The sequence below is a fragment of the Manis pentadactyla genome, chromosome 8 (assembly GCF_030020395.1).
Source record: "Manis pentadactyla isolate mManPen7 chromosome 8, mManPen7.hap1, whole genome shotgun sequence".
Taxonomy (NCBI): Eukaryota; Metazoa; Chordata; class Mammalia; order Pholidota; family Manidae; genus Manis; species Manis pentadactyla.
Genome location: NC_080026.1, coordinates 14,546,284 through 14,571,261, shown reverse-complemented (window position 1 = coordinate 14,571,261; position 24,978 = coordinate 14,546,284). Strand labels below are relative to the sequence as shown.

Sequence of the window (24,978 nt, the reverse complement as noted above, 5' to 3'; positions counted from 1 at the left end):
CCCAGATGACGAACAGCACCGCCTACCAGCCTTGCGAGTCCTCTCGGCCACCAGGCCACGCCAGCCCGCAGAGGACTACAACTTCACTTCACATCTGACTGTAAGCATCGAAAAGACCCTGTGATAGGCAAAAAAATGGCTTCCCAAAGATGGCCATGTTCCTAATCCCCAGAACCTGCAAACACGTTATGTTACACGGCAAAAGGGAAGTAAGGCCGCATATAGAATTAAGGTTGTTAATTAGCTGACCTTGAATTAGGGAGATCATCATGGATTAGCAGTAGGCCCAGCGTAATCACAAGGACCCTTGACAGTGGAACAGGGAGGCAGAGGAGGAATATGAAATGATGCCAGGTATGGGCACAAGACATGCCGTTGCTGGTTTTGAAGAGAAAGGAAAGGGGCCCTGAGAGAAGGAATGCCGGCAGCCTTTAGAAGCTAGAAAAGGCAAGGGAACAGATGTTCTACAGTGTCTAGACGGGAAGGCAGCCTAGCCAACATCTTGATCTTAGCCCAGGGGGACCCAATTCTGACTTTGACCCTCAGAAAAATAAGATAATAAATTTGTATTGTTTAAACCACTAAATCTGTGGTAATTTGTTACAGCCATGATTGATAATTAATACAGGCTCCAAGCAAGAACCATACAGTGCAACCCAGTCAACCCACAGAACATGAGAGATGGTAAAACCTTGTAGCTTTGAACCATTGTTTTGTTACAAAGCAATAGGTAACTGGAATAGCAAGGAAGTTATCAAGCTTAACAGGTTGTCTTAGAAGAACCTGAAGCCACTGAAAAAAGTCTTCCATTGGGCAAGGAAAGGATCGTTTGGGTAGCAGTAAGGAGAATACTTCAATAAACTGAAACTTCAAATACATTTAAATCCATGGTTTCATAAACATACAAAACTGATCACTTTTAAAGGATAAGAAAATAGTTCATTATTTTGAAAACTGGTAAGTTGAGATAAGAAAAGAAACATTTAGCTTACCTATATTATATGACCAAATACCACAAGAGGGAAGTTTTTTCTATGTATAAGGTTTCCAGCTAATAAAGGAAGAAGTGATTGAATTATAGTATTTCTACCATGCAATTCATACTTAATTAATGGATCGAGGCATTGAGAACTAATGGTAACTAAATTTTTTTAAAAGGTCCAAACAGGTAATGTATGTATCCTCATGAGAAAACACACAGCACAATTAAATAGTCTTGAGCAAAAAGAAAAGAACCTGAATTGATATCTGATAAAGGCTCTAAATCCAAATACCAATTTATAGCAAACACAGAGAACAGAGAAACATTAAACTGCACCAAGAGAACACAGTCAGCAAAATCCAACATAGGAAATTCTACACATAAATTTGTTTCTTCAACAAATAATTTCAAGGGGAAAAAAAAGGATGCAGGGGGAGGCCCATAGATTAAAAGACATAATTTAAAAACTAAAGCTAAAGTATGGTGCTTAAGGATCTTCCCTTGGGTGATTCAGCAATAAAGAGCTAAAAGGTCTAGCCCAGAGCTCTACCACACTTCAAGATCAGTAGAGATGGAACAGTCAGCAAAGGAGATTCGGCAGCGCCTCAAGCAGCTGGACGTTTAGCAGATCGCTGTCACAGAGCTGAGAGAGGAGCATGTTCTAATGGCGTAGTCATCAACTGAGTTAGAGGCTGCCATGAGGGGGCAGTAGACTGCAAGTGGTCATCAAGCTGGTCAAGATTGGTGGCCTTGCTAAGGGCTCTGTCAGTGGAGGGTGAGGGCGGAGCTAAATCAGAATGAATGACAGAAACTGGAAAGAGAGAGCAGGCAGCATCAAATAGCTACAGACAACTCTTTCAGGAAGTTTACGTAAGAAGAGAAGCAGAGAAATGGCCTGGTAGTTGGAGGAGAATGTGGGGGCTGAGGGAGATTGATTTTTAAGGTGAGATTTACTTGAGCCCATATGCCTGAAGATGTAGGCAAGAAAAAGCATAACCAAAAATAAGAAATTCTTGCTGAGTTGAGAGGGTTTGAACCTAAAATACACATGGAAAGATCAGTCTTCAGAGAGCTGCTCCCTCTGTTAGAGGAAGCAAAAGGTAAATGTGGATTTAGGTGTAATTGCACATTTGGTGGTGGGGACATAAGGGACTTCCCATCTTACACGGATGATTTCCATTCAGTCTGGGGTGAGCCCATCACCGTTAAAGATGTGGAGTTGAATCAGGCTGTACCATTTATTAACCATGGGACTGAGGATGGTGGTTTCCAATTTTTTTTGGATCACTACTCATTAAGAAATACATTTTGGTTGTGACCCACTATATACACACTCATGAATAAATGAAATCAAATTTCATGGTCCAGTGCTTATTCCTATTAGGTACATACTCTTTTCTTTCTTTTTAAGCCTGCCTGACAAACTAGACTGGCACAAATCTACGTGAAACAGCACAGGACTGGGGGTGGGGAAGTAGGAGGGAAAATCAAAGGGATCCTGTCTGATTTCAGGGTAAATAAGATCCCCAGGCAGACACTGGCCTTGCTAGCTCAGAATTCCTGTAAGTTTGGGACATTTAATCAGAAACTGGCTAGAAAGATTATTGCTGATACATTCATATACTAAGAAATTATACTTTTAATAATTTTTGTAATTTTCCAGTTTATTGGGAATTTATAGCATTGAGATATAACAGTATATAAAATACATACACTTGAAAGAATAATTAGAAACACATAATCACTACCCTCGTTAAGCAGCAAAACATTTCCAGTAAGTTGGAAGGTCCCACCCACATCTGCCTCTCTATCCCTGAGAGGTAATCATTACCTTGATTTTAGTGTTAATCATTTTCTTGTTTTCTTCTGTTGTTTCACCACCTATTATGTATCCTTAAACAACACAGGTTAGTTGTCTGTTTTTGCACTTAAGATAACTGAAACACAGCACAGTATGTACACTTTTGCATCTGGCTCCTTTCACTGTTATGTCCGTGCTGAATTTTTTTCACTTCTGTATACAATTCCAGATATGAATAAACCACAATTTTCATGTCCATTTTACCACTGATAAACATTGGTTTGTATTCCTTTGAGAGATTAGAATTCCGTCTCCTTACACACATATGCAGGGTCTTCTCACGGGCACATATCTAGGAGAATTCCTGGCTCAAACTGTACGAGCAGTTTCAGCCTGAGCAGGTAAGTCCACACTTTTCCAGCTTACATTCCCCAGACCAGTGGGTGCTCCTCATCGCTCTGTACCGTCATTTGGTACTGTTATAGTAGTTGTATTGTGGCCAATCTGGTGGGCACATACTTGGTATTTCATTGGGGACTTTAATTGGGGACTTTAATTGGTATTTCCATCTTTTCTTAAGTTTATTAGCCATTTGGATTTCAGGGCATATTCTTTTACTTTTCTGAACCTATTTCCTTATCTGTAAAATAATGGCCAAATACGATATTATATGTAAAACACGTACACAGTGCTGAGCACACAATTTGTGCCCAGTGAAGGGTAACCCATAATACTAGTTTTAAAAGAAATAAAAATTATTTGGGTCTGAGTGTGGGCACAGCATACAACTAGGCTGCTGCCCACATCTTAAGTAACGTTTTCACCACCACAACTCTGTACAGTTCTCAGGACAGGGCCGCTTCCTCCTGCTGGGCAGCACCAGCCACCTGACTGTTGTAGAAGTGTAACAATGTAACAGGGATGCTATTCAGCGGGGATCTGAGTGCGCTCCCCTAGACAGCAGTGATTCTGATGCCGGGAAGGAGAACTATTAGCGTCTGGCTGCTTACAGACGCTGGGCTGTGACGGAGCAGGGCTGTCTCGGCTTATGGTCTGAGGCGTCCCATAGGGCAGACTGACGGCCCATGAAAGCACAGTGACCACGGGAGCCACCCTCAGGGGAGACCCAGTGCTCACCACGCCATGGGTTTTGTTAAAGTTTCCTTCTTTCATGTTATGATATGATGCTGCCGAAATGGCATCATGGCAAATTGAATTTTGGAGTCTAGATAAGGGGTTTTGCTCAGAGAATCTTTGGCAAAGGGCCATTCTGATGAGTTGGACATGTATTTAGTCCCATCATGTTGGGGACAATCATGAAACCAATATTCCACCAGTTTTTGTCTTTTCTTTACATTATTCCAGTGACTGCTTGGAGACTGCAATCCCTAGGCTGGACGTGGGTGGGAAACGGCAGGCAGTTGTAATAGAGAGCAAATATGGGGGGAGTCATCTTAACAGTAATAAAGGCAACTTTCAACAATACTGACTTGCTACTATGATTAAATAACCAATCTTTAGGAATAGTCGACAACTTATGCCTGAATTTTATTTGAAACATTTTATTTGAAACATTCCTTTTCTATACAACCATCTAGATATTTAATAGGCAGTTTGGAATGCTTGATGGTATTTTAAATATTATGAATTTTAAAAATATTTCTTCTAAACAACCATACAAATACATTTTTTCCAAGACCAAACCGATATACCCATGACTGAAATGTATTTCTAATTTCTAATTTATTTTATGGGCTCATTTGCAAAATGAAATTGTTTGGATGACTGGTTTGCAGTAAACATGCTATACCAAATTGGTTTCTAAATTTAGAGAAAGGTTAAGCCTCTTCTTACAATAATCAAGAAATAATAGAAGTATTAATGATAATGAAGCTTCCATAATTAAAAAGTCAAATTCTGAAATAAGAAGAAATGTATGTTAGCAGGTAGCAGAAATAATTCTCACAAATGGTTATTTTGAGCTCTTTTCATGTAGAATGCAACCTCCAAAACACAATTTACTAAATGATAATATATATACCATGCATGTCATAATTAAGTTCCATAGTCTTAGAAAACTTAGTACTCACAGACATAACAAAGATACAGGAAACAGTGTGTGAAATTCCAAGAATCATAAAAGAAAGGCAAAGTTGTTTTAACATGTGCTATGATTTCTTGTCTGATATTTTTAAAATTGTTAGAAAGTAGTAATTTTGTTATCCATATAAATGTATTCAAAGAAAAATCTTGTTTACATATCATAGGATTTGAGAATGACCTCTAGATTTTAAATACAGTAGACTCCATGTCCTTTCGTGGAGGTTTCAGGGGATTGATTTTTGGTAATACCTCTTTGGCATAAAATGCTTTATGAAGTCCAGCTTCTCGGAGTGCTAACTCAAAACGAAGTCTAGGGTCAGAAATTATCTGTAGAAACAAAATTAATTGAACTAAAGTAAAATTCATCACTTAATTCCATTTTTCCCCAAGCTGAATAATTTGCCCCTACCATACAGATGACCTGCTTATAATAAACTTGGTGTATACAGAGACTGTATTCTGGTTGTTTATTGAAAAATGTTCAAACCTTTTTGTCATTATCACTTTCCAGTATATCAGTGGCTTCCAACATAAGATGTATAGAATATTGCATACTATGTTAGTCAAAATACAACATATTAAAATTATTAAAAGATGGGGTGAAAAAAGCTTACTTTCAGTATTATTACTGATTCATTTTTAATTGATACTTGGAATTTTAAAATACAATCATTCCTTAAAATAAATCTAAACCACAAACTTGTCCATCTATCTGTCTTTAAACAGACATTTTAAGTTCTCCATTATCGGGCATTATGTAAATTAAGTTTAAACACTTGGCTGCTACTTAAAAAAAAAATCAATAATTTTCTTCCAAAGGCCAGATTTCCATTTCAAGCAGAACTAGAAAATGCTTCCATCAATCTGACTCTAAGTGGGATTAAACATGTGAGTAGTTCCATTTCTGTTTTCATTTATAGCTGATTGGAACTTATTCCTCTTCCCCTCCTTCTGTGAATATTAAATATCAACAGATTTGCAATAAGAAGGTAGCCACATATGGATTTCAGCTAATGTCACATTTTACATGGACTTGAAGTCCCCCTAGAGGATGGGATAAAAGCTGTTGTCTCTCCCCCTCAAGGAGCTCTTAAATTAATAGACGTAATAAGAATGCGCACAGGTAACTGCTGTTCGTGGCAACATGCGACTGTTGCTGAAAGAGTAGAGGAACCTAGAGGCACATCTGCTGGTGCTGGTGAGACCAAGATGGTCTCACTATAAAGCCCAACTTATTATAAAGCAGAGCAAGGAGGAAAAGAGACTGAGCATGAAAGGAAGGCACATGCAAACTAGAGGTGATACAGGTCAATGTGGGATCAGGGTGGCTGGCGAGACCACCGGGTACCATTGGGAAACACTGAGAAAGGATACTTCTAAGGCTGGGACTTGGATTTTAAATGCTAAGGGGTCTAGGGAGCTACTGAGGTTGTGTTTCTGTTTTCAGCATGAAAGTTTGTTTTCACTGTCACTTCATAAGAAGCTCTATCTGATTGTAAGTTCAGGATAAACTAAGGAGACAGGGAGAGTGGTTAGGAGTCTTCCACAATTGTCTAGACATGAAGTAATAAATGCCTAAACCTGACTGGTAGCAAGGAGAGATAACTGTCAAACACTATGAAGGGAAGAATCAGTAGAACTCGGCAACTGGTCAGGTACCCAGACGAGGGGCACTGATGTGCGGAAGTCAGGAACAATATGGGGACTTCTGTCTGAGAAGCAACATATTTGAGCCTTAGACCTAGTTTTCCCCTTTCCTCCTCCAGGGGTTTCCCTGGTCACAACCACTTCCAAGGACTTATGGTCCACCTGTGTACTGTCATCACCTTAATTATCTCCAGATTTTCCCCTCTTCTGAGCTCCAGGGTTGTGAGGTTTAAAATGTTTTCATTATTCTAGTTTTTAACAGATAGCAAGTGAAATGGAGATTTCTCTAGAATGCTGACCTCCATTTCCTCAATTCCCCTCCCCAGAGGCAGCCAGTTACTCAGAAATGTGCTAGCTATCTTCACCCCTAAACAAGACATGCACAAATTGTCTCCCTAAGTCTGTTCTTTCCTTGTGTTCTTACATGGTTAAAGGCAGCAACGTGTAATGATTATAATTTACTGAATTACTACTACTAGGTGCCAGACAATATTTTAGGCAATTGACATTTATTATTCTAATCTTCATAAGAACCTTGCAAATTATTATTTTACAGATAAGTAAACAAGACATAAAGATGTTAATAGCTTTCAGAAGTTCACACAACCAGTAAATAGTGAATGTTATTTGAGTCCAACATGCAGGCTCTTCTCAGTAGCACTCGCTGCCTAGCTTAGAATCATCCTCACTTTCATTATATCCCCAGTCCTGTCAGCCAGAGCCATTCCTGCCCTTCTGCAACTTCTGAGGGCTCCACAGTTTTACAAAGGATCTGACCCCACCCGCCACCCCCACCCATCTGCCATTCAGAACATGTTGCTACAACATTAATCTGATTTTATAATTTACCAGCTTCAAAGTCATGCCTCTGCTCACAGGATAAAGGCCAAATGGTCTTAGTAAGCAAGACCTACTACACTTTCCATAGTCTGACCCTAATCTATGTTTCCAATCTCATCTCCCTGGACCCACCTTGCCATGTACTTTACACTGAAAACACACCAATAAGGGCCTCTTTTCCCTCCTCTTCTGCTTGATGAAAGCCTTCTTTCCTCAGCCCAGGTACCCTGAGAGCTTTCCAGTTTCTGACTTCAATTCTCCACAAGCTGCAGGTGCCCTCCCCACTCTGGCTTCTGGAGAGAACCTTGCATCCTTACAATTAATTCCTCTCCCTATGCACACCTCCTGCCTCCAACCTGTTTTATTTTTAGCTTAAATCATCTGGAATGAATTGTTACTGCTGCCAAAAATCCTCCAATAAGACATAGCTTAGTTCCCTTTTGCCACTTTCTCTGACGTCCCCATCAGGGTTACAGCTCATGTCCTGCCCCTTGCCGCAACAGCCCTTAGACCTCCATTGTGAAGGTATCTCAACTTGACAGCATTATTCCCATAAATGCTCTTTCCTTCCCAACCCAGTTCACCTGCCACTTCCTCCGCACAGGGCAAGTGTATTTTGTTCAGGAGGGAACCTGGCACCCTGCACAGTGCTAGATAAAGAATGTGTTCCATTAATGTTTGCCCAGTTTATGAATTGTTCATCCCTTTACTACCTAGCAAAGTAGGTAGCACACGGTAGAGGCACGCTCCATTTGTCAGTGGGTGAACGAAGTTTTCTGCTTTTTATGTAAATAAGAATTTAGCTTCTCTCCTTAGATTTGTAAAATTAACAACTATTTTCTCCCTTAATTTCAGTGATAGCCATTCATCCAACTGTCCTCCCTCGTTCCCTTCCATCCAGCTGAAAAAAAAAACAACTTAAAAATCTCTTCTCAGTTTTAGGAACAGACTAAAACGAATCCAAAGTTCCTAGAAATGGTAAAATCACCCTATAATACTTTTTCTACAGAAAATGTTTTATCAATAGCTCTGATGTAGTATCTTCTGTTCATTTTAATTTCTGAAAGCTTACCTCTGCTTTGTATTATCAGTATCATCAGTTGTTTCTTTAATAGGATTTATGTTCTGAATTGAAACAATTTCTGAATGTGATAAATACATAAAAAAATACTAACCTAATTTTAAAGTAAGATTTTGTAAAGCTATTTTTTAAATTAAAAAAATATCTTTCATTGACAGATAACATTTTTAGATAAGCTACTTTGTTCTATGGTCACCTATCAGCTATTTTATAATATTAAGAATTATGCAATCATTATGTGCTATCATTTAGAAGTAAAAAATTATGCTAATAGTATTCAAATGTAAATATTGAAAATGTGTAACCCAAAACATACACTTCCACAATTCTTATCATCATCATGGCTTTTGTATCAATCATGATAATTTCCATAATTACCTGCTGTTCATTGTATGTATTCAATGTGAAGAGTGGCTTTTGAAGAATAAATTCTTCAGTTCCTATACCCATTCTCGCTTTCCATGCCATTGTATCTGACATCATTCTAACAGGATCAAACTGAGCAACAATAGCAACCTAAAAGAAGAAAAAGTTAATGCCTTTGGAACAAGATAAAGTTAAGAACGTTTACTAGAGATAAAACCTAAGAGGGAAGAGAAGACTATTAATCCAGGCCAATACTAGAGATACACAAAGGAGTCAAAGGTTTGAAAACAAAACATAATATTAAGACTATGATCTGTAATTGTTTGCTAATGGTTGGATAATTACAGTTAAAGTTAAATTTGGGTAAAATTTTTTCTGATACAAAGTTACAGGAAACCTTCATAGAAAACCTACATCTTCAATCACCTTGAAAGTAACCAAAATTAAAAAAAAAAAACATTCATTTCTAGCCACTGGCAATGTATGGTTATGGTAGCAACCCCATGAAGCTTTCTAGAAGGGTAAATCTGATTAAGCTGAATCTAGAGTATGTCATTCATGGGTAATGTTGAGTGTATTGATGGTACTGGGCAAGATGAGTGGATCTGCACTGTCCCAGGCAACTAGATGTCCAGGGATGGTACCCTTCTACTGAAAAACTGCCAAGTCATTTTCAACCAAATGCCTTTGTCCTTTATGATCACTGAAATCATTCAAACCTGCATCCTAATGAAAAGCCACTAATTTTGTAAATTATATGCATCATTAGTAACACCTGCCTGTTAATTCCTAAAGTCAAGAATTAGCATTAGGAAAATAGCATTTTTAATGCCATTTAGAAACTGTAATGACATAACCAGGGGTTGAACATAATTACTATAGGTTTCCTAGCCAAAATGTCTTAGAGTTCTAAACACTGATTACAGATAACTGACACAGATATTTCCTCTTTTAAAGGGTTCACAGATGGAAAGAATTATAATCATATGGACTCTGTAGTTATCAAAATAACATTTGAAAATGAATGTATTTACTAATAGTGACATTAAGTTTTGTCTCCAGAATACCAGGTATATAATAATTTTCTAATGATTAAGTCAAATGTTTGTTGAATCTAAGGACTTACATTCCTATGCTTTGAATTTATTTCTATAGTTTATCAAATATGATATAATAGTTATATGCATTTACACTTCATCCAAACTATGTCATTTAATTAGACTTTCTTGGTTTGAGTTCAGTCTGACATTTAGTAGCTGTGTTACTTTGGGGAACCTCTGTGCCCCCTCAGTTTCCTTTTCCATAAAATAGAAGTATTAACAATATTTACATCATACGGTTGTTGTAGAGACTAAGTAAAACCTAAGAGCATTTGGAAGAGGGTTTTATACATAGTAAATATTTTAAAATGTGAATGCATATTACTATAAATCTATGAGACAGATACTTTTATTATTTCCATTTTTCAGAGGAGGAAATGAACCTTAGGGAGATTAAGATCTAAGTTTCCTCTACCAGTAAGTAGAGAACCAGGTTGTACCAGGTTTGAAGGATGCCAGAGGTTCTACTGACATAGAAGGGAAACCACACAGCCGTTTCATCTCAGCTGCGCGATGGCATCAATGAAGATTCTGGAGTTTATGAGTTGAACTCATTTCACTTCCAGGTTAAAAATTCTGAAAAATCCCAAGTTCTTAAATTCCTGCTCTTGCTATCTACCATCTACTTTAGAAACTCTTACCTACTTTTATAGGCAAAGCAATGGGAGGCTTTTATTTCTCCACAAAACTGGTTTTCAACATGTTTGTTGACTATGGGATGTTTCCAAACAGAGGTTCCTCCCCAGGGGGGTTATTTTGCTCAAGCTCCATCAGGTTTTTTGAGGGGAGTAAAATCCTTTGGCTAGATGCAAAGTTCCAATGCTGTAAACGGATACTATTCAGCTAATAAACTAGAGTTAGCCTGGGTGTATTAAATCTTGGGAGAGCTTTTTAAAAAGTGCTGATAAAATTCTTTTAATATACTAGAAACTGGAACTGGTTCAACCTAAATCTAATTGCTCACAGGAATGAAGATCAGTGTCCCAATTTAGAAACGTTACATTTTATATAGCAGATGTCCTGACCTAAGCCCGAATAACGTTATTAAGTGCACTTAAAAATGTTAAGAGCACTTCAAAACCACCCATGAAAATTTCCAAATTAAAAACACCTGTTTCCTAAGGGCTTCTAGCCGCCTCTGTCTGTTTTCTTCTTCATGTGCTTCTTGAAGAGCCACTTCTTCTTTCTCCATCAAACGCTTTTCCAGTAATTCTTGCCTATATTTAACCCTTTAAAACAATGCACAGGAAAGTTGGGAAAATTTAATAATACTGGAGGTTATATGGCTGGGAGCAAAGGGGCAGAAAGCAGCCCTCACATTGTTTTTACTTGTTTGGGTTGTTTTTATATCCAAACAATAAAAGATGCTTGTATAAAATACATTTTGCAGTAATTCTAATAACAACCAGTCATGGGGCAGGAAAACATGGGGTAAAATGCAATCTGTCTACTTCCTTCTTTGGTTGCCACAGCTGCAGTTAATCTCACCCAACAAATAATAGTCTCATTGAGTTTGCTAGTAGTCTGATAAGCTTTAACACAATTTGAGATACTAAAAAGGCTGTATTACTGATTAAGTGTAAGTACTTTAAGAATAGTAAATAAAGTCCTATAATATATGCCCAAATGATGTCAGTTACTTGAACTTAAACCAAACTATACTCTCACTCACTTTGTCAAGAATGCCCTTTCTGGGGGAATGGGTGCTTGTACGAACAAACTTTGAAAATTGCACTTTGACTGTAGATGGCAGCAAAAACATGACTTTCCTCTGGCATTGCATTTCCATCCTCAAAATCTTCAGATATTAAAACGGGGCACATTTAAACACCTGTTTGAATATCCCCATGCTCATTTGGCCCTCCTAAAAAAGCTATCTTTTTAGGCAGCTTCCTTTACCATCTTCTTGCCCGAGAAGCCCTTCTACTGAACTAGAGATGAGATTTACCTTTAAAAAAAAACAGGCACCCAGCTTCTCCAGAGACTAGGAGGCCATTGCCTCTATCTTCCATTATTGATGGCTTAGATTTAGCTTTCTTTATGACATCAGTCACAAATGGGCTTTGCCCTTGGTGTGCACACCTGCTATGTCTTCACTAGACCCTTCTTGTTCTGGATCCTGACATTTACTGAGGTGTTCACTATGCAGCAAATCTTGTGCTAAGAGCTGTTGATGTTTTAGCTCATTGAGGCCTCACAACCAACCTATGCTGGGGTGGCGTTATTGATCCCATTTTAAAGATAAAGAAATGGAGGGATAAACTGGTGATGTAACTTGTCCAAGTTCTCACACACAGTAGCAGAGCCAGAGGTCAAACCCAGTAGACTGGCCCCAGGTCCATGCCCACCCATCTCCTTGCACCCTCCACCCTCATTCAGTTAACCACTAGGTTTTTCTCTTGTGTCTCGCCTGAGGGTTTCAGCCCCTGACAAGTACAGTGTGGACTGACAATGGACCACTCTTAGGGCAAAAGTGTTTACACACAGCTTTATTCTCATGGCGGAAGGTCAAGCATTAGAACCCCATCCACCTCAGGACGTCTGCTTGCTACGAGCCTTCCCCAGAGCACTGGGTGGAGCTCTTTATATAGAGTCAACAATAGCTCATTGCCCACAACTGTGCAAGCATGTGCCTGCGAGCATCGCACGTGCACAGGTGGGTAAGTAGACCAGGGTCAGGTGAGGATCCTTGCCAAGGAACTCCCATTTTCTCTACATTCATCTAGCCTTATTTATGCCACTCACCTCACTGACTTCTGAACAGCTATTGTGTTCCAAACCCTGTGCTAGCTATTGTGAGCACACCGAGAAGGCTGACCTTCAGAAGTCTGTAGTTTAACACAGAGACAGACAGACAAGCCTGAGAACTAAATGGGTGGACAGTGCTGTCAGAGAGGCATAAGGAAGGCCCAGGGAGAACGGGGAGAAAGGCGAAGGGACGGTTTTCTGGGCTGTGAGACAGGCTGGTAGGATTCAGCAAGAGCAGCCTCTGGGCTGGGTCTCAGGGACTGGGATTTGAGGGGCCGGAAGGCGGGACAGCTGCACAGGGACAGGCCCCCCGTGGCAGGAGGAGCAGGACGGGGTCACCAAGGGAAGTACTCGGGCTCCTCCACGTGCAGGGCTGGCGCATGAGAGTGGCGGCTTCTTAAATTTTGCCCCTGGGCACCTCACTCGCCTTCCCTGGTCAGAGCCCTGGGAAGGGAAGGGCTCGGGCGGCTGGAACAGAGTAAGTGAATGACCAGAGGGAAAGAGCCACCCAGTGGAGCCCAGCAGTCAAACGGTTCCCGCAGGAAGATTTGCTTCTGGGGAGGAAAACTTTAACCCAGATGGCTCCTGAGGCTGGCAAAGCAGCAGCCGTCCAGGGAGAGGAAAGGAGGGGAGCAGATGCTTGTAGAGTACAAAACGCAGAATAGGATTCAGGAGAATCCTAAACTCCTCTTGTGGGTGTGGCTCTTCTCACCTTGCCTCCACTTCAGGAGTCAGTAGCCCCAGACACACGGATTCGAGGCCTCACAGCCCACAGAGCTCCCCCTCTCTCCTGTACCTCCGGGTCATGGAAGCTGTATTTCTCATTCTCTCCCTTTGCACTAAGGCATGACATAACCTCTCTAACGAGGTTCGACTCAGTTTAACCACTGAGCACAAGCTAAGTCAACTACTGCGAAGGTTCAATTAAGAGATACCCTGGGATTCGACAATCACCATATGCTAATTCTCAGAACCTCTGAAAAGTTTTCCTTCCTTTGGGATATATAGGTTGCTTTGTCTGCACCAAAGTTGTGTCTGCATTGTAGGAAAGTCACGGTCATCCCATTAGGGGAGGTGGACTAGTGAGGAAGGAATTGCAAATGACAGTGAAGCATTTCAACCTGTGTGTAAAAAAGGCAGGTTCAGGGTTTACTTGAACCTGCTCATTCATTCATTCCACTATTTTTTGATCACCTGCATTCATTTATCAGCTATTTATTGAGCACTTGCTCTGCATCAGTCACCATGCCAGGCACTGGAGATATAAATTTGACAGAGGAGATGGACTCCTGTCCTCACAGGACCATCCATCTGAAGGGGATACACAGACCAGCCAGTTATGATTTAGGGTGAATCTTGCTCTGTTGGGACAATGGGGTAGCATTCTTAGGAAAGGCCCCTTTGCTACACTTGGGGCATTCAAGAGGGCATCCAAGAGGAGGGATCTCAATTTCAGACCTGAAAAGGAAGAGAAATTCTCCAGAGGGGGAGAGAATTGAAAGAATGTTCCAGGCAGAAAAAAAAAAAAAAAGTACGTGAAGGCCCGTAGCGGAGAGCATGATGTTTTTGAAGAACTGAAAAAAATACCTGGAAAGACCAAAAATGAACAGTGCTAGGCGAGGGGTGCCAACAGCTGTGGCCCGAGGAGGAGCGTGGGGACTTGGCAGGCGTGAGGGCGCTGGTCAGGGAGACGTGGTGAACAGGGACCTGGGACACGGGGGAGGATTTTCAGGCGGCAAGACCAGAGCCGGTTACCCAGAATTAAGCTGATTTTGTAAACCAGAGAAGAGGGAAAGATACTGGCAGGAGGTAGGGAGATGACATGGAGTTAAATTTTATATAAAAAATAGAATAGGAATTTTTTATTTTATGAGAGAGGAGATAGAGAGGAAGGGGTCATGGTCTCTCTCTTACACAGTGAATGACGGGGTCCCTCATTAAAACGGAGAACTTAGAGAAGTGCGGAAAGAAGGAATTACATTTAATTTGTACCCTGCCTTTGCAAGATCAGGGCTGAAGAAATTGAGGGGGAATCTTTATCAATAGCAGGGAGCTGGGGTCATGGGGCAGGTGGTAGCAGTCAGGAAAAGAGTATCTGGGTAAGAAGAGAAGCAGGCCTAGGATTGATTTCCAAGGGAACATTTAAGAAAGGGACAGAAGAAGAGGAAGCTATCTAGGAAAATTAGGAAAAGTGGTGCCAAAGAAGCTAAGGAAAATGGGATTAACCATGCCCAGTGCTGAAGAAAGATCCGTTAGAATCCACAGTGATCTTCGGAGTAAACAACAGGGTCACTGGTGATGGCGGCAAGAGCGGTGGGGAGCCAGGGCGGGAGGGCGGACAGCCTTCACTAAGACTGACGAAAACGGGGAGGAGAGAGGTAGGGGGTGTGGGGGAAGCTTAGAGCTGATCACAGTGGCCGCAAAGGAATGATCAGGATTACTGAAGCCGCCTTGACGATTTGCAATGGGAAAATTTAAGAAAGCAGGTGACACACTCAAGTCCTTCATTTCTACAGATGCTGTGGTTTAAACTCAAATAATAATTCACTTTAAAAGGGGAAACTCTCGTTGCCTTTTTCTTCTCCCACCCTGGATAGAAAAATTTCTTTGCCTGAAGAGAAGTGATGCAGAAAAACTCCTGGGAGAAAGCCAAATCCTCATATATTCACTGGGAAAGAAAATAGCAACACAGTAAAGTCAATCATTTGGAAAATTTTCCACATAAATACCTTGAGCCATTTGAGGTAGCAGGTTTTCTCCATATTAAACTGCTGCTATGAAAGTCAATGTCAGGAAGTGGCTAAACTCAATAGTCTTTAAGTTGTGCACTGAATTCCCAAATAGGAATCGCAGGTTCATCTCTCAGTCTGTTTTATGCTCCTGAATCTACAAAGGTTGAAAGTGCTGCAAAAGAGGCATTTTCTACTTCTCCTGGGGGAGGAGAAGCATCATATGTTCAAAAGCAACAGCTGCTGCAGAATCAGGCACGGCATTAACAATAATCTAAAAGGATTTTGTTTAAGCCTCCAGGCCTGAGTATACTTGAAGGGACAGGAAGGTTTCATGTAGAAATGGAGAATTTTTGTATCATTTAGGAGACTTTTTATGTGTGTGCTGAACTCTAAGAGATGAGGATACAAATGCAGATGGTTCAGAAACACGTTGAACTTTAGTAACAGTCTCCCTTTGCTTCAGTGAAACCGGTAAGAGCCGGGCAAATATTAAGTACAAAGTCTTGACCTCCCTCCTCTCCTATCCAGAGCCACATGTAACTTGAGTCTGAAAAGAAGCTACAGCAACCAAGGGGATTAAAAGGACTTCTGAAGAATAGCTAATAGTGGCAGGTTCAACATCTTTTTAAAAAAGCTTAAGCAGTAAATAAAACAACATGAAGACATGTGTTAATTAGGGTATTCTAACTGGTATTGAACTCTGCCCAAAATGGTTCAAGAAAGTAATTTGGCCTACTGAACGAAAGGCAGTTTATAAACAAACTTGCTACTTAGTATATAGGTCATGTGGCTTGCTTGGTGTTGAACAAGAATCTTGAAACAGGCACCTGCCGGAGGAGGCGGCAGCATGGGCTACCTGCTTCTGCCTGCTGGGAAATCCGCTTTTGACTTAACCCTGCTCATAAAGTTGTTCTTCCCAGCAAGCAGACAGAACCCCTCCATTAGCCATAGGGCACTCCAACAGGGAAGAATATGTGGAGCACAACACAGGTGGGCTAGGCGTCAGCACCTGTCAACAGGTGGCGAACAGGGAGAGGGCAGGGACAGAGGCTAGCTCAGAGAAAAGGAAAACAAGCTATTCCGGAGCTCAGGTCGGAGGGCATAACTGCTCTCACAATATCGGTAAGGAGAGCACAGGGGATTCTGGCTCCAGGCATAAGCAGAGACCAGACGCTGCAAATACAATGTGAATCCTGACACAAGGCGGTGACATGCTGGCACAGAGAGGCGAGGGGCAAGGACAAAGAGGATTCATAGAGAATCTGCAGGACAGGGAATTGGTGAACAAACGCCAGCCCCAAACAGAGACTATTCTTCCTGCTCAGGGCACTTCCTGGTTCCTTTGTGAGGTAGAAAGGCAAGTCCCTATTGGAACTCTATTCTTTAATTTATTAATTCTGTTAGTAGGTGCTTAAATAACTCTATGTTGGTTATCTGTCAAGCACTGCCCCAGGTACTCAGAATAGTAAAAAAATTACAACCAGACAAAAAGATCCCCACCCTTTTCAGTCTTGCATTTTTTGAGGCTTGTTATATATAAGCATGCCTAAATATCCTAGTAAAATAAATAAAACTGTTCTTAATTATTTTTGCACTTACTGCAAAAGTCCTAAGATAGAGAGCCCCTTCTTTATACTTCTGTTGAACACTGGTTCTCAACTCTGATTATCATTAGAATCACGGGAACTTTCGACAACTTCTTGATGCCGAGGCCCCACACCAGACTAGTTACATCAGAATCTGATGATGGGGCTCAAGCATTGGTATTTTGTTAAAAGTTCCCCGTGATGATATAAATGTGCAGCCTGGCTTGAGACCCAACATCATGTGGCCCGCGGTTCCCTAACTTGAGCAAAGATCAGAATCACCTAGAGGGCTTGTTAAAGCTCAGATTGCTTGGCCACCTCCAGATTTTCTGATTCAGTGGTAGTGAGGCGGGTTTGAGACCTGCAGTTCTCAGTCTCCAGGTGATGCTGATTCTGCTGGTCTGGGGACCAGATTCTCAGAACCACAGTGTAGATGAATTTTCAGATTAGAGGGGTTCTACCTGACTATTGCTATCAAGACAAAACCAGGTACATAAACTACCTACACAGGGCTTATTTCTGTCTGCTTGAGCTAAACATCACAGTTAAATGCCTCAGGATTGATTCAAACTAGAAATTCCTACATTGGTGCTACAGACATTCAAGAGCAGAATCTTCCCTGTGTTAGAAAAACTGCCCCCCTCTGCATGACCCCATTCCTCAGTGACAATGGTCCTCCCAGACTTGGGTAGTATCGGTGATGGGCAGTTGCCATGATGGCTGTTACTGAACCAGTAATAGCTGTTTCTTTCCAATGGACACCACACTGATGTGTCTTGATGACAGTTGAAAACCTCAGGCTGCTGGAGAGATCAAAAGGGTGTATTCAGTAAAATCAAAGGAGGCGGAGAAAACCTGAAAGCATTTCAGCCTTAAGAAGAAAGTAAGAGCCACTGCCTTTGGGAAAAGTTCTTGCAGCGCCAAGGGGAGGGATAGTTTTCATACTGGAAGTGAAAACCCATAAATGGAAGTGAAGTACATTTTCCTGTTGGTTGTAACCAGCCCCAGCCTACCTGCCTGAGTTCACTCGGGTGAGAACAGCTGAGAAACAAGGACTGCAACCTGGGATTGAGTACAGGACAAGATGTCATTGGAAAAGGTTACTGAAAGGACATTTCATATATATGGGCCCTTCCCCAGCTTACTGCAGAAAGATATTTCTACCACAATTTATCCTCCTTTGTTTAAACTATTCTTAAGACTTCTCATCTAGCTTTCAGTAATCTTTCAATATCTTCACACATCCTCAACTTCTCCTAGAATACTCCTTCCCAAAAGCATTTCATGTGGGGTACAGATAATAGGTGCATTGTCTATAGAGAATTTAAAACAATAATAAAAATCCATCTCTTTTCTTTTTTAAATTACCATGCACTAGTTAGCAAGTCTAAACAAAGTTAGTGATAAAATACTCCTTCCACTGGAGCACATAAGCCCATTTTACTCCACTCATGGTTATTCCTTCAATAGTTTTCCTTAATTGAAAAACAAGTGCTACCCAGGTGACACTTCTTCCACCCTCATCCTTTAAAATTGTGGGGGAAGAAGGCTGGCATTTCCCTAGCTCTCTGGCAACAATGCCAGAGAAGTTTTATCCATTGAATTTTGGGATTACACCATCCTCTTCCTCATGGAGTTCTGGGAGCCAACTACTGACTGCCCAGGTCACCGTTGATAATTGCTGAGGGTTATTCCAAACCCCACTCTTACAGCCTCTTGATCCCCAAAAGCATTTTTTTCTCTGCTGCTTCAACAGCCCGCTCCTCAGACCAGACTTTGGAGCCTGGCATCACCTAGAACTGTTTCTCTAGCAAAATCATGAACAGAGATGGCGTTCTGACTCCAGCCTCTAGGGGCACCACATACACCGATAACGGTTACACACGGCACAGCTCGGAATGGATTGATTGCCTGCCAACCTTCTGTTCCCACTCGTTTAAGCTTATGACTTTCAACTTTAACGTTTTTAACCTGCTACTTCAGCTTATCAGGCTCTCTCCATTTGTCAATGGTATTTTTTTTTAACTATATACTACTTGTCATGCGTTGGGCTGTGTCTCCCCTCATGAAATTCCCTGCCATTCTACCTCTTTTCTCACAGGCTATGAGATACAGACTTTATTTTGTTCTCTCTCCAGTTTTGAATTCCTGGTCTGTCTCTTCAAAGACATTATTACTAGTATCCTTTGCACATCTGTTCTTTTACACATCTGTCCTGCCAACTCCAAGCCCTAATTTTGCATATTTATGAGATTGAACCTGGGCATTCAGTACTTCTCTGGAATGATTTTGTTTACTCCAGCTGTTTGACATTCTCCCTCTCAGCAGAGAACTTCACCTCCTACTTAACTGAAAGGAAAAGGCCACAAGCATTCTTTTCCCCCACATGCTCTGCCCACTTCCAGTCTTGTCAAGACTCATCTTCATCCATCCTTTGCTCCTTAAACCTGGGCTCTTAATCCCATAAACCAAGCTGTGTTTAGGATCTTGCTGCAGAAATAAAACTCTTCCTTTTCTATGTCTCCAGTCACTCTCTCCTCTGATTATTTTTCTCCTCTGCATACAAACTCCTTCAAATGGGGGAAAAATGTATCTCTCAACTCTGACTCCCTTCTCAGCCACCATCCCCTTTCTCTTTTCCCTTCACTGCAAAATTTCTCAATGAAGGAGCCATATTTTCTGTATCTAATTTTTTTTTGGTATCATTAATGTACAGTTACATGAGCAACATTATGGTTACTAGACTCCCCCCATTATCAAGTCCCCACCACATACCCCATTACAGTCACTGCCATCAGTGTAGTAAGATGCTATAGAATCACTACTTGTCTTCTCTGTGTTGTACAGCCCTCCCCGTGCCCCCCTCCCCTACATTATGTGTGCTAATCATAATGCCCCCTTTTCCCCTTTAGCCCTCCCTTCCCACCCATCCTCCCCAGTCCCTTTCCCTTTGGTAACTGCTAGTCTATTCTTGGGTTCTGAGAGTCTGCTGCTGTTTTGTTCCTTCAGTTTTTGCTTTGTTCTTATACTCCACAGATGAGTGAAATCATTTGGTACTTGTCTTTCTCTGCCTGGCTTATTTCACTGAGCATAATGCCCTCTAGCTCCATCCATGTTGTTGCAAATGGTAGGATTTGTTTTCTTACGGCTGAATAATATTCCATTGTGTATATGTACCACATCTTCTTTATCCATTCATCTACTGATGGACACTTAGGTTGCTTCCATCTGTATCTAATTCTTCACTTCTCATTTAGTCTCAAACTCACTGCAGTCTGGCATCTGTATTCTCCTCTCTATGAACATTGCTCCCCAAAATGACACAGGAACTCCAAATGGAGCCTTCTTTTAGAGCTCCTCTGACATGACCTGTCTACAGTGCCTGGTGCTGATGACCACCTCCTTCAAATGTGCATTCTACCTCTCTGACTGCTCTTCCTTCTTATCTTTTACTGGTTTCTCTTCATCTGTCCAAAGTTCCAACATGAATCCTCTTCTTTTCTCTAAATTGAGAACATTTAGAAAAAAAAATTTGGGGTGAAATCTGTCTCCAACTACAATCAAGGAATGAATATCTGTAGCCTCCACCTCCTTCAAAGCTCCAAATCCTTTGATCTTTTACTTTATGTAATTTCAGGACTAGGTTCAGACAGATTCCTCAAGTGTAACTAGATTACATCAATAGTTAAATGCAGAACTGCAGCTTTAGTGGGTATCTGAGCTTGGTGTAGAGTTGACATCCTTCTGTGAAAACTTAGGCATGTGTCATTAGGCTTCTTCCCAAGCAGAAGTCTGGAATGCCTCCCACATGCTCTTAGAGATGAGCCACCATGATACAATGGGTACCATGGACAGGGCCAAGATTCTGCCTGCTCAATTATTTTGGGTTCACTCTAATCCAAAGGCAGAGAATTAAGTTCCCTTATACTTTATAAGGCTGTTTAATACCTTATAAATTGCTGCAACAATTTTAGGTTAAAATATTTACATTAAAGTTAGTCACTTCAGATACTTAAAAATCATAGAATGTATAACTTTGAGCAATATAATTTCTTGGAACCAAGAAAATCTTTTATATGCTTAAACAACTAACTGAGGTCACAGCATTTGCCATGCATAAATTAAATGTCTTGAAAAAATAATATTAGAAGAGTTGATTTTTTTAATACCTTTTTTTCCTGGCAGTAATTGAACACCAGGTCTAACTGCCTATTACGGCCAAATCTAGATTTTAATAATTAGACCACATTGTGGTAGACACCTGTCATTTTTTTTATCCTTTAGTATCAACCTAGTAACACCAGTCCTCTTTGAAATGCCTCTTTTCGTTCCACGTAGATCTGTTGAAGCCTTTAATCAGAGAATCCACCCACCTCCAGTATTAGGGATTTATATGACCAGTGATCGACCCTCAGTGAGCACATGACTTCACTTGAACCAATCAGAATCTTTCCCTGAGGATTTATATGTGGGTATTGAAGAAAAGCTTTCTCTTCTCTCTGAGGTCCCTAAGCTAAAAGAATATAATTAAACCTGGAGCTGCTTGTAGCCATGCTGTCCCCTGATCCCTAATCCCAGACACATGAGGAAGTCCATATCCATGCACACACAGGTACAGAGTAAAGAATAGAAAGAGAATGAGAGGAACCTGAAGATGCCATTGGAGACCCTGAAACAAAACTCACTCCTAGATTTCCATACATGTGAATCAATCCTCTCCTTTTCTGCCTAAGCTAGTTTGAGTTAGGTTTCTCTCAGGCGCATCTGAGGATTCCTGACTAAAAAGAATTCCCTTATACATGAAAACTACATTTATCTCTTTATCCTCTATAACAGGAGGGCACACACCAAGCTGTTCCAAATAGTGATCAGTTCATTTCCACAATGATGGCCCACAGAATGTTAATATTCCAACAGGATGTTAACACATGCGCCATGAAAAATGTGTTGGATGTTCAAGTAAGTTTGGGAAAAAGATGAACAAAATGAAATAGGCCTATTTTTTACAGTAAGATCTCTCAGGATATTTATTATAATATGGTTGTATACACTGTGAATCTCCAAATGGAGGGCCTAGTGTGCTAATTTCCCAAAACTACCTGATAATAGAAACCTTTCTCAGTAGAACCCAGTTTGGGAAACATTACTTGCATTTCCATGAACAGGCAAGGGATGGTCAACTAAACAAATTAGTAGCCATAAATACATATACACTATTCATTTGCATTAGTTATTTGCTTTCATGCACTGCTTCTGTTACACTGCATTTCCTGAGTCCATTGGCAATGTCTTGATTGCCTTTGTACCTCCAACAACTAGCATGGTGCCCAGAACAGAAGGCATGCACCAATAAATGAATTGTAAGTTACAGAGAACATTCAATTGCATTTCTTAAGTTGTAGGTAAATAACAGGACACAAGATTTAACAAAATAAAAATTTAAGAAAAAAATTGAATATATACTTTTACATTAAATCCATCTAAGTAATCAGTGGGTATGTCTTGGTAACATATTTAATCATTTAGGGGTTGAAAGAGTTGAATCACTAGAAAACAGGAACCATGTATGCTAAACACCAAATCTGCGACACAGATTTTCTAGCATTGTGATTTTGGAGGGGTGTCATAGGCAGGAATGAGATGTTGGCTGGAATTATTTAAACTGAAATTCAAAAGGCTACCGAGGCAAGCCAGCATTTACATGCCTAATTCCCTCCATACATTCATTTATTCAACATACTTATATTAAGTGCCACATAAATGAATGTGTGAAAATCATATGAATATCAAATGACAGAAGGAAAGCCCAGAGCAGTTGGAAACACCTATCAAGTAGATAGGAGCATAGTCCAGCCCTGGACTTTTTAATACGTACAGGAGCTTGCCACTCACTTGCCCTCACGTAAGCTCACAGAGAAGAGCATCTGCATTTGACACTAAGTGGGCTGTCCGCACAGTGACTCGGACTCAGATGGTTTATAGTAGAGAAAGTATGACATGACAATTAATACATATTGTGTTTTTAAAATCTCTAGGATGCCATGTAAACATTTTATCAGTTATACAGGAAATGATCTCATACTGAGGGTTTACCTCACAATATTTGAAGCTTTCTTTACCTTCTTTTCCCACTTTGGTTTGTAAAGAAAAAGAAATAATTTTAAAAAACCAAAACAAGCATGGGTGATTAGTTTCATTGGCTTTTTTTTTCTGAAAAATTCTTACAAGATATAATTTCTGGTGACTGTAATTTCGGTAAGAGGGTCTTCAGGATCCCACGTCCTGAAAGAGGCATTGATTCAGTATGGACCTTGTATAAGCCATGCTACTGAAGTATACCACTGGGCTATCAATTCATGATCTCTCACTCTGGTTTTACTTTTTTCCGCTTCTGATTTTAACTGGACCTGTTTTCCCAGAGATGGACACCTGTGTCCTTATGATGGAACTGGTTTCTCTTCAGAAGTCTTGATGGGATGGAGTTAGGACAACAAAAGGAACCGCAGTCCTCCCACTCAAACAAATGGTTTAAATGAATAAGATTGGTAAAACTTGCGTCCTCTAATACTGTCTGAAAGTCCCCCTCACGTTCTCTTTCTTCCTTCCCAGGTGTCTGAGAACTCTGCAGGCGGCAGACATCAAAAGGACCAAAGATTCTGATAGTGAGTCAGCCGCCCACGGCAATGAGGTAAACCCTGATTTTCTCTCAGCCTAGGATGTGATCAGCCAAAAGGCTTCGCGAACAGTCTCTTTAACATTTGAGGTTTAAAAAAAAATCGGTATTGCAATAGAGTTGCTGTCACAAGCACCTTGGGCGTTTTGTTTTCCTTCTCTTTTCTTTTTCTTTCTTCAAGTTAAGTAATCCTTCTAATCCCCGCTCTACACTACAAAATATTCTTCACCAAAAATTTTTGGTTAGGCATTTTGAAATATGCTCTCTTTAAAAAACAAATGATAAATACATTCAGCATTTGGCATGACCGTCCCAGTGCGTTTCCCTCGGCTCCCTCCAGGGCTGGCTTTCTCCTGCTGCAGTTGGAGTTTCCACCTTCAAGTCTCAACTTGCGAATCCAGTGCCTTCCTGCCAAGTCGCACCTCTTAGCAGTCTCCTGTCTGTCTCAGGATGCAGCCTTCCGGATTGAGCTCTGGAATCTTTGTTCCTTTTTTCTTTTGAAACAGACACCTCCACAAACACTGCACCCTAGAGTCCCGCCAAGTGAACTCTGGCGTTTGTATCTCAGGGGGCGGGGGCGGGGGAGGGAAGGTCCATCCCCGAGGCCAGCATGCTGACACCTGCCACCTAAGCTGCAGTTTCTTCAGCTGAGAGGCTAAAGCTGATCTGCTAGAAGGTCATTTTTACTTGAGGCCAAGAGAAGGAGATGTGTGGCTTTCTCCAGAGCCCGAGCAGATAAAGTTAAAAATAGTATTATTGGCTAAGTCGATAGGAAACCAGCTTTACTGGAAAAAATAAAACAATAAACTGAGCAGATATCCAGATACATTTACAAATGATACCTAGGTCACTGACCCTCAGCTCCCTTTTTAAAGGAAACATGTATTTTCTCAACAGCACTATTTAGGTATGGGCAGAAATAAACCTCCAAAAACTCTCTATTTTCCTTTACTACATTTAGCTAAAGATGTCCACCCCCATTCCACAGTACTGCTCTTTGGATGCCTTTCAAAGGTAGAAGAAATTCCTAGAGGAGGGTCACGAGCCAGAGAAGTATAATAAAACAGCACAATTTGTATAATAAAAAATGCACAATTTTAACAGTATATAAGCATTATAATTAAATCCCAAACTTGGGGAGATGTTGGGGTAAGGGTGGATTGCCTGGAAGAGAATTAGGAAAGTATTTCCTAAGTATGTCAGTAGTATAAACAAACTATACCACTTTTATGAAATTTTAATAAAAGATCCAATGACTAAGTGTTAGCCTATTACAAAGGACACCAATTCCCTACCTTCTTGATGCTGGATTTCCTATT

General features: G+C 40.7%; 1 protein-coding gene and 1 long non-coding RNA gene across 3 annotated transcripts in view; one reads left to right on the top strand and one right to left on the bottom strand.

The window, feature by feature from the left end:
- The first annotated feature begins 3,072 nt into the window (after window positions 1-3,072).
- The window catches only part of LOC118911678 (uncharacterized), a 97,007-nt gene continuing 75,101 nt past the window's right edge, over window positions 3,073-24,978 (top strand). The window contains exons 1-3 of the long non-coding RNA XR_005024534.2: window positions 3,073-3,184; window positions 21,325-21,454; window positions 23,596-23,674. This is a non-coding gene — a long non-coding RNA (uncharacterized LOC118911678). The remainder of the gene's footprint in view (window positions 3,185-21,324; window positions 21,455-23,595; window positions 23,675-24,978) is intronic.
- Window positions 3,151-24,978, bottom strand: part of CCDC148 (coiled-coil domain containing 148) — a 231,698-nt gene continuing 209,870 nt past the window's right edge. For both annotated transcript variants that reach the window (XM_057505559.1, XM_057505560.1), the window contains exons 13-15: window positions 11,032-11,149; window positions 8,833-8,970; window positions 3,151-5,213 (exon numbers count right to left, since the gene is read on the bottom strand). In XM_057505559.1, coding sequence (XP_057361542.1) covers window positions 5,067-5,213; window positions 8,833-8,970; window positions 11,032-11,149 — 403 coding nt within the window. In that variant the 3' untranslated portion in view covers window positions 3,151-5,066. The remainder of the gene's footprint in view (window positions 5,214-8,832; window positions 8,971-11,031; window positions 11,150-24,978) is intronic.